The 10,907-nt window shown below is 42.8% G+C and overlaps 1 protein-coding gene across 1 annotated transcript in view; it reads right to left on the reverse strand.

Annotated features, from left to right (window-relative positions):
• Positions 1–10,907, reverse strand: part of SLC35D1 (solute carrier family 35 member D1) — a 47,560-nt gene continuing 36,653 nt past the window's right edge. Inside the window, exon 11 of the mRNA XM_081817084.1 lies at positions 1–5,157. Coding sequence (XP_081673210.1) covers positions 5,049–5,157 — 109 coding nt within the window. The 3' untranslated portion in view covers positions 1–5,048. The remainder of the gene's footprint in view (positions 5,158–10,907) is intronic.

The raw sequence follows: 10,907 nt of genomic DNA on the forward strand, positions 1-10,907 counted from the left end.
TTCAGGAAAAAGTATTTATTTGACACGTTTACAAAAATATTTAGGCACATAATTTTCATATTTATGTCACCTGATTTACATATCTCAATCCTTAGTACCTTTTAAAAACACTAAAATGGTCATTTCGTAAATAGGATCTGTACTGAAAAAATACTGTGATAGGCCAACAATTGTAGACAAAAATTAGTTGATCATCAGCATGAAAAAAAATAATCTCTAAAAACATTTTTGTGAGACAATAAATCTAACCAGCAGATTTCTTTTTAAAAATGCAAAAAAGAAAGCTTAAAAAAACCCGAATATCTTTTCTTACCATCGTGAAGTGGCGCCCTCCTATAGGACTTAGCAGACAAGCTCAGAACACAGTGATGGCACCAGAGAAGCCACAGAGCCAATGTGTTTCACTTGGAAAAGGGAAGAAGGAGTGTCTGGCCTGCGGAACCTGTAGAAGAGCTACACCTTAAGGAGACAAACTGGGAAAGCGTAACCAGCATCACCATTCTGAGGTGAAGATAGAAAATCACTTTTTCTCTTTTGAAATTCACCACCAAAATATAAGTATCTTTGTTCTTTTTTAAAAACAGGTGGAATGACCTGCATCACATAATGGCCACAATTATATCCAGTAGGCATTTTTTTTTTTTTAAAGACAGTTATTTAAACATTCCAGAGGCAACGAAGTACAGGGTCACGTTTTTCAAGAAACATACCCACTGCCCAGGCCTCTAGCATTTTAAGGAGCAGAGATGAAGTATCTAGTTTGCCTACAGCCTCACCATGAAATTATGATGGTACGTGCTCTTCATACAAAATACTTGTATGGCTATACACTTGCCGGGTGCCTTATATGTACAAGGCATCGTGCTGAAGTGGTTTCACATCCATTATCTCATTTATTGTGAATATTATAGTTTTTCCCTTGAGGAAGGAAACATCAATTACAGCCTCGTTCCTAAGGAGGAGCCGATGTGGAAGCCCCCCCTCATCCACAGGGGATGTGTTCCAAGATCCCTAGTGGACGCCTGAAGCCACAGACAGTACCGAACCCTATGTGTGCTTTTGTCCTATACACACATATGATAAAGTTTAATTTATAAATTAGGCACAGTAAGGGATTAACAACCAACAATAAAATAGAAAAATTACAATATACTGTAATAAAAGTTACATGAATGTGGCATCTCTCAAAGTATCTTATTGGACTGCACTCACCCCTGTGATGATATAAGGTGATAAAATGTCTATGTGATGAGATGAAGCGAGGAGAATGATGCAGGCAACGTGAGGTAGCGTGAAGCTACTACTGACCTTCTGAGGATATGTCAGAAGGAGGAGCATCTGCTTCCAGACTTTGGTTGACCACGGGTAACTGAAACCGAGGAGAAGGGGTGACTCCTGGATGACACAGTTATGGGGAAGAAAGAATATGTGAAACAGAGGGAGGGGGAACCCAGGCTAGCCACACAATTCTAATAGCCTGGCACTTCTCTCTGAGCTGGAAGAGTAGCAGGAGTTGTCAAAGTCCTTTTAGATTAAAAAAATGCTTCAGCTCTATGTGTGGGCGGGGCACCCCTAATCTACGGTAACTGCCAACAGCTCTTACTTACAAATCACTGACTCCTTTCATTTCCTTTCTCTTCTTATGGGTCTGGCTAAAGAATTACACATTCCTTGAGAGCAAGAACTGTCCTATTCATGATGGTTTCCACAGAGCTTGGCATAAAAAAGATGCTCAATAAATCTCTGTTCACTGATAAGACTACAATAACAAAAGCAGGTCCAAAATCCTAAGCACTATTCCAAACCAGTCAAATATGAAACTCTACTAGTCTTTCCGTGAAGAACCTGTTTCAGCGTTACTGACCCGAACTTTCCATGGATTCTTGATATGACACGACTATAGAAAACTTGCAGATGCCATGTTTTTTTAAATCAACATGCAAGTTAACTGACTTATAAAGCCAATAGCCATATGAAGCAATTAAAAATCACCTGACACGTTGGCAAAATGCAGTCTGGTCAACCAGGGTTATCTGAATCAATCTGGCATGAAATAAAAAGCAGAATGGCCAAAGAGGACTTTGTTGTCATTAACTCAAGAAGAGGAGCCACTAGACGGAATTTGGTTTTCAAAATTCTCATCACAGCTCATCTGTCTCAAAGGGCAAATTAAGGATTTAACTATAAAGCTGCCTCTTTTTCTCCCAGGAGGTAGTTAGTAGGTCATGGAGTTTTTGCCTTGTAAAATATCAACCTTGGGGCAAAATCCAGACATTCTGGGTGATGTTAGAGCACCAGGTAAAGTTCTAGTTCACTAGAGCCAAGCCTGCACGTAACTGAGAAACTCCAAAAATGGTTGGCCAGTCTATTCAGTCTCTAACTTCCCCAGGCTGCTTTCTCTTATCTTGACATGTTGGTGGAAGTCAAAAGGGGCATCTAGGAATCAGAACCCGGCAGGGCAGCAGCTTCACTTGCTCTGCTGCTTCTGACCAGTCAGCAAGTTTAGCCCGGGGAGGGGGCAGGGGGTCTAAGGTCATGTGCATTTAGTGAGGCTGTAATTACACATGATTTTCTCAAACCTAGAGACTAGATCACAGATCTTCAAGGAACCTGACCCCCAAAAAGCAGTTCAACCCCTGCTGGGGTTCTAGCCTAATAGCTCTAGACACATCCAAAGGCCTTTCATAATGAGAAATTCTACAACTAAAATTATTTCTAAAGTCAGAGTTCCCTCCATGTGGCTTGGTAGGAGGAGGAACAGAACCACTAAAATTAACTCTCACAAAAAACGAGGCAGTGGCAGGCAACATTCACAGGCAGAGTTCATATCAACTGAGGCCAGCCTGGAAGCTAGATAGAAGCTCTGGCACCACTGTCCCTAATTTGCAAAGCCTATTCCTCTCTGACTCCACATTCAACCAAGCACTTGCCTCCTTGAAAGAGCTCAAGCTAACTCAGCTGGCACCCCCATTTCCTCATTCTCAAAGGAAAAGGGCAGTTAATGGCAGAACGGTTCAACAGGAGAAACATGAATTTTTACTTCTTAGCAAGTCACCTACTCCCTCAGTCTTGTTTTCTTATTGGTAAAACAGACAAGAAAAACCATCTGACAAGAAAATGTCCTATGCACCCCGCCCCCAGAATTTTGTTAGATCAGATGACCCTAAAAAAAGGGAGCCTTGGGAGCTTTTAGCTTGGAAGTTGGCCATGAGGCTAATTCTAGGGACCCAATACCACTGGTCAGGCTTTAGTAAAGACAAATCCAAATACAGGAAACACACGAATATGAAAATGACAATATAATTTTTTAAAAATAAAAAAATCAAAACCTTCCAGGTCTCCTGTTAAGCCACCAAAATGCTAATTGTTTGGATCAACAGAGCCCTGTGGATTCCAAACCCAGTGAAAGAGAAGTTAGTGTGTACCAGTGCCAAAGTACCCAGCCTCTTCTGCACTGACTGCACAACCAGCCTGTGCAAACACTCAGACCCAAAGTTGGGGGATGTCTCTGTGCCAGCTCACAGCGCTGTGCGTGAGGGAAGCCCCTTCCTGCCCAGAGAGGCAATTCAGGCAATGCCCATCCACAGCTGCTCTCCCAGGATGTAACAGAAGTCTTGAGAGAAGCTGACATGCCCAAGGGACACAGGATGTGGGTGAGAGTATCCAGAGGAGACGGCTACGCTCATGCCCTTTAAGCTCTAATGCTGACACCCAGACAAAGACCAAGCCTTGACAATACAGAAACATCTAAACAGGCTTTCCCCTCAAACCAATACATGCAGGAATGTAAGGCCTAGTTTTGTTAATTCAAAGAGGAGTGAAAAGAATAGCAACTAAACCCAGAGGAGGGAAGCACAGGAAAGAGATGGTGGCCACCTTGCTGGCCTGCCATTCTCCCTCAGGGAAGAAGGGCTGAGCTGCATGGTTTACAAAATGCAGCTCTCCATACAACTCTTGATCTTGGGGTCATGAGTTCAAGCCCCACATTGGGTACAGAGTTAAAAAAAAAAAAAATTAAAACAAAAAAACTGTTAAATAAATAAAATGCAGCTCTTCACATGCATGTCATCTCATGTTGTAGCATCTGGTTTCACCACTGTGGGGTAGGTAAGGGCAGGTGCTTCCAAGCCCATTTATAGACTTGCAGTTTCTAAGAGCTGAAAAAAATTTCTGTGACTTGTTCAGAACTTCTTTTGAATGGATCATCAAGTTAAGTTTCTTTCTTAACCCTCGGTCACAACAGCAGGAGTGAGATCATTTCACTACCTCCAAAAACATCTCTGTACTCCCAGCACTTAGCATAATGCCAGGTACATATTACATACCCAGTACATTTGAGCTGAATGAATCCTATAGATGAATAAATGAGTAAGAGGCCTACTTTCTCCATCCCTTCATTATCGCCATCCTACACAACAAAGAGGGAATAGCATAATTTCAAGGGATGCACTGTGCCCATCCCAGGGGTTCTCAGGGAAGCCAACATGGAAACCAATACAACTTCAAAGCCCACATAGTTTTGTAGTGCCAAAGCTGTCATCTTTAGCAAATGCAGTCATAATATCCTTATGAAGAAAATGCAATTGTTAAGAAATAAAATTTAAAAAGGAGAAATTTTAGATACTTGGCTGCATTTCCAGCAGAAGGAAGGCTAACCTCCCTCTATATGCAGCAACAATTTGAATGAGGAGGCTCCAGCTGGAGCACTGTATATATGCAGCTTCTAAGGGACACCTGGATATCAAACTATGGGATAAAATATTTTCAAAACACCGATGTTTCACTGTCGGCATAAAAGAAATAAATTAAAAAGCCTGGTACATTTTCCAGTTTGATATAAATTAATTCCAACGGCATATTTAAAATAGAGTCAATTATAAGTTTCTCTCATAAAATTTTAAAAGGCAGCAATCAATCCTCAGATTGTACAAGTGCAAGGAATGGTTATTTTCTCCATAATCAGGACACCCCTCAGTGTCTGTGTAAGAACTGCCAGTGTTCTCAGTTGATCAAAAACTTGGGCCTACGTCGTCGAAGCAATCCTCTGGTCATACTGCTCCTTTCCCCTTAATGTCCAGCTTGTTACTGGTCTCTGACTGTTTGCTCAGCTGCTCTTCAGAGAAAGTGATGTAGGAATACACCAGGCTCCCAGCAATGCTGCAAAAACAGAAAACCACCATCAGGGAGGAAAGAAGGAAGGAATGGCGAATGTATGGGAGACCAGTGTTGAGGGCTGGAGTTACCGTCATAAATCAACAGCATGTAAAATTAAAACACATGTAGTGTTTCCAGCTACCAAACTAAAGATACCTCATCATGGTATCGTGCACTATTGCCGATGCTCTGGGGAAATGAATGTTTGTACACACCTGCTGGCAGGTGTGCCAATTTTATACCACCCTTCTGGAATACCATTTGCTGAAGTAAAAAACCTCTGAATTCTGCTTATCCTTTGACCAAGCTATCTACTTCATGGAAGAATTGTGTACATCTTCCTAGACTTACCAAGGAAGAGTTTACCACAAAATTTGTAATAGCAGAAAATCAGATAAAGCGTAAATGTCCCAAGAGGGAATTACATAAATTCATACACGAGAATATGATGGATCTCGTAATATAAAACAAAAACAGCAATGACATCTTAAATGAAAAAATCTCACAAAACATGAAGTATTGTCTAATCCCATTATTAAACATGAATATGTACATTGATATGCATCAGAATAAAGTCTAGAGAGAACACAAGAATATTAATGGTGGTTACATCTAGATGGTGAGATCACAGGTGATTTCTTTTTTTATTTCTATTTTCTGTATTTTAAAAAATCATTCAAGACAAAGAAATGTAACTTTTAATAAGAATAAAAAACATCCCAATTAGTAAGTAAACATGCAGACCCTGGGGGATTCAGAGCTAGTTTCTCTCTGACCAGAATCAAGTGCACAGTGGAGAACCTATCACCTGAGCCCTCAGCCTCTGAGTTGCTTTCTGGTACCCCTCACTCGTCCACCACACTGACCACCGTGAGGGAAGGCGCACGTGAGGGACAGTGATTACACTTGTCTATTCTCTGTGGCGGCCTCAAACCCACATGGGATACACAGCCCCCTGCCCCATTAACTAACTGAAAGTAAGCTGGGGGAGCTCACAGAGACACTCGAGACTCTTCTGACCTGCTCTTCTGCTAAGCCTGACACCTGTGACTCTCCTGGGTCTCCACGTGGCATCTTGGCCCAGACTCTGCTTTCAGATGTTCCTCCTCCTGGATTTGGCCCCCCACCTTTTGCCTATCCACTTGACTCATGAACTTGCACCTTATTTGAAATTAGTTCTCTTCTTGGGGCGCCTGCATGGCTCAGTCAGTTGAGCATCTGCCTTCGGCTTGGGTTGTGATCCCAGGGTCCTGGGATCGAGTCCCACATCGGGCTCCCTGCTCAGCAGGGAGCATGCTTCTCCCTCTCCTCCCCACTCCTGCTCTTTCTCTCTCACTATCTGTATCTCCCTCAAATAAATAAAATCTTAAAAAAAATAAAGAAGACTTTAGTTCTATTCTCCTCTAGGCTTTGGGATTCCAGCCCCATACCAGCTACAGCAGGGTAAGAGATGCCTTGCTCCTGCAAATAAGGAAGCAGAATCAGGCAGTCACAGCACTTAATCAACAAATTGTGACCGTTTGCTAAAGTCTACTACATGTCAAGCATTTATCATACATCTGCCACTGCAAGATTCCTGCAGAGTACAGTATCCCTGGCAAGGTGCTCATTTTGAAGATAAAGAAACTGAGTTCCAGAGTCCTAAGATAACTTGCTCAGGGTCACAAAACATCCTAATAATGGATCAGAATAAAACCCATGTCAACCCTATCATCTCCACTGAAACAGCTTCCTTCCTTATGACCCCCTGCTCCACTTGATAGAAGAGATGCTGGTCCTTATTTTGTTCCCATCCGCCTACAAATGTCTAAGGCCTTACTCTTAGCCCTACCAGGTCCTCTGCACTGGCCTGACCCTACGCAGCAGTACAATAAACATCTGCGCCGGCCCAAAGACAGCAGCCTCATGGACCCAGTCTCGGTGCCAGTTTCATAAGCTTCTTTTCCTTCATCTGGTCATTTTTTTCCATTTCTTTTTCTTTCTTTTCTTTCTTTGTAGAGAATGTGATCTCTCAGACTCTTCTAGAAACTCTTCTGGTTTTCTAGTGCATCAAGTCGATGACTTCCCGGGGAGCTGGGCTAGGACCCAAGGAGATGGCTTACTGGAGCCTCCCTGACAGAATCTCAACCTTCTTTGAGGTTCACACGTACATCTACAGGACGAAGTTCCCTTCGCCTCTAACCCCACCCCCTCCACACACCAAGTAGGATTGCTCCTTTCTTTCTTTCATGCTATCCTCTAGGGTCCTCCTCCCACAACAACCTTAAACAATGCTTTCTTTATTTTTCCTGTCAAGACAATCTCTGATGTTTATATTAAGTTGATTTCACTTGGAGAGAAATAATGGAGCAGTGTAGGACTGAAGAAAACAAAGAATACCCTGGAATTTCTTCTAGGCCTCATCCTTATGATGATCCTGGACCCTATACATCCCTAGCATAGTTAGCGTAATGAAAAAACATGGACTTTGTGGAGTTAGGTCTTGTTCAAATCTTGATTAAATAATACTGCTAGCTCTGTGACCCTTGGCAAATTTATTAATTTCTCCGAGATTCTATTTCTGTATTAATAAAATGAGAATAATACTCTCTATAAATGAGATCACATGCATAAAGAAGCCAGGCCCTAATCCTGGCACATGGTAAACAATCAGGAAATATATATTCCCTCCCCTCCCTTCCCTGTCAGCCCTGCTACTCACAGACTAGAGGGGGATGCACTGTTAACAAAAGTAGGGTGGTATAATTTGGAGATGTAACCTCATGCCAAAGGAGGGCGCTCTGTTGCCATGAAGTTGTCTGAATAACCAGAACACAGAGACTGCTGTTCTAAACTCGGGAGATGAAACAGCAGACTTTTCAAATTCGTACAAGTTCCAACATGAGGCAATAACAAAAGATTTTTCATCTCTTTATTCCTGACTTTATTATCAAATATTTACGTTTTCAGAAATGGTCATTTCCAAATCGCCTGAAGAGAACTGAGTATCCATCCACAAGGATCCTGTGTGCCGAGCAGTGGTGAATTGATGCTTTGGAAGGGAGTCTAAATTGCTTCCAAGCAGCTTTGGGCATGTGGGCAAGCTTCAAGGAGGGGAAGAGGAGGGTGGAGAAAAGAAAGGGAAAAGCCCAGATTGGAGCAGGGGTGCGTGGTGGTGGTGGGCGGTGGGGGGGTTGCTATATGAACCTTTACACATCACTACCAAATGGTTCGGAATTAGGATCTTCTATGACTTCAAACAAAAAAACTTCTCCATCTATTGGTTCCGTAAATATTCACATTAAAGATGGTGACTTCTGATATTCTGGGCTTGTTATTTATATATTTGACCATCCTAAATATTCATTTTTTAAAATCTCAAGCAATTTTCCACCTGCCTCATATTCAGATCAAAGACCACCAACTGTTAATTCACTGACCCTGCCGTGACAGACACAGCCAGGAGCTGAACAGTAGAGGAAGACCAGGATCCTGTGCGCCACAGACAGGGGTCTAGTTAGAATGCTGCAAGACTGGGCCGCTTCACCTGCTCTGACCATTTCTCATCTTCCCAAGCCAGGCAGACCCGATCTACTTCTCCTACACCTACAGCCACACACATATTTCCCAGCCTCACTTAGATATCCATGCTACAAACAGATGCTAGAAATGCCTTCCATACGGCAACTCCATGCTCAGGGAGCGAGAGTCCTCAGGTCCAGGTTGTCTCCATCTCCCCTCGTGCGGACACGTCTGCTCATGTGTCTGGCCGCGCAGCTCTGCCTCTCAGACCAGACTCTGCCTTCTGTATACCACATGTAAAACATGTCAGTCTATACCAAAACCTGTGACCCAGGGCAGTGTGACTTTTATTGCTATTTCCTAACATACAGTAATTCCTGCCAAATAATGGCAACTGGACCTCTGGGTACATTCTTCCTACACCCCACCTTTACTCTCCACACAGCAGCTGCTGGGAGCCTTCTTTCCTCCTTCTCACAAGCCAAATAAAGCAGAGCCGTGTTGCCTCTGTACATATCACCTTCCAGAGCTTTCCAGTCTGAACAGAGAAGCAGAGGTGAACAGGGCTGACTGTTGACTCTGATATATTCACAAAGCTCTAGGATGGGGGACACGTTACTTAACCTCTCAGAGCCTCGGCTCTGTGAAATGAGCCCATCTGGGAAATGGCCATTAGAATACCACTCTTAGAGGACTGAAGGGAGAATTACATTATTTTATTTATTTATATAACAAGAGGCTATACAAAATTATATGTTAATTTTATAATTTAAATTTTATACTTAAATTATATAATAGGACAATAGATCAGTTCAAAAGGTTAATTAGCATACAGTAGACATCCAATATGGATAAAAGCAAAATGCCACGGCACACCAGGAACTAATTCTGCCAAAAAGCAAAAAGAAGAAACAGGTTTTGCCAATTGCTGCTTTTTCTCATCTTCATGGCTGCACACCCATTCACCCAGAACTCAAGGAGTCCCAGGGATAGTAAGGCCTCTTATCTTTGGTCATCCCACAGAGGCCCTAATTGTACTGAGTGAGCAAGCCTTGGCCTCACCTCTATTACCTGCAGTTTAGCAGAAACTCTCACCATGTCTTCCGAGTGGGGTATATTCCTCCTTCCTGTGTTAGGAGACACTCGAGGCACCTCACACTCGGGGGCCGGTCTACTTTTCCAGCACTACTCTTGTGAAATCCCTTACTCCAGCCATTCCGGAGTACCTGCTGCCCATCCTCCCAGTCTCCTATCCAACATCTGCACGTCTGGCTCCTTGCTTTTGCTCAGGCAGTACTCAATGGCTGGAATACCCCCTTCTATTTTCCACCTCCTCAAATCCTACCTACTGCTCAAGGCCTCACCTATGGAGCCTTTCCTCTATGCAGTCCCCTAAGCAGACACCACAGCCTTATGACAGGTACCAGGCTGAACAGTATTTTGTGACACTTGTGTGATGACAGCTGTGGAAAGCTCTCAAGAGAATGTAGAGAAGTACCTCATCATTGTCGTTATTAAGGCCATATACACGCCTAATGTCATAATAAATGCTTTATGACTCCTACACGAATCAAAGCCATTCCTGTTAACATAATCATTTCACTCTTTCCCTCCTCCTTGCCCCTAACCTCAACACAGTGGTGGGCAAAGGAATCCTGTTAAAACTAAATCAGATCATGTCACTCCTTTATACAAAATCCTCCAATATCTCACCGTCTCTTAAAAGTAGTCCCCAATCTATCACCCCACCCCATTACCTATATGGCCCCATCTCATCTCATCCATGCTACTCCCACCACACTGGCCTCACCCGTTCCCTGAACACCAGGCACACTCCTACTTCAGGCTCTTTTCACTTGCTCTTCCCTCCAGAAATCGATGTGGTTCATTCCCTCCATTTTTTAGGTATTTACAGAAAATGTAACCTTCTCAGTAAGTGTCCCCACCCCCTGTGATACTCTTTATTCCCCTTCCTTGCTTTATTTTTCTCCATTGATCATCACAGTTATCATTGATTACCAGCAAATACTTCACTCATTTATCTTCATTCATTTTTTTGTCTCCCCTACTAGAAGGAAAACTCCATGAAGGGCAAGGGTTTTGGTCAGTTCTGAGAGCAGCTCTATCCCCATGCCTTAAACAATGTTTGACAGGTATCAACCATACATTTGTTTATGAATAAATGAATCTTCCCAGCTAAATTACAAATTCCCTGAACAGAAAAATTAGTCTATTGCTTTGTATACACTAAG

The sequence above is a fragment of the Leptonychotes weddellii genome, chromosome 4 (genome assembly GCF_054177405.1).
Source record: "Leptonychotes weddellii isolate Sample4059 chromosome 4, ASM5417740v2, whole genome shotgun sequence".
In the NCBI taxonomy this organism is placed as follows: Eukaryota; Metazoa; Chordata; class Mammalia; order Carnivora; family Phocidae; genus Leptonychotes; species Leptonychotes weddellii.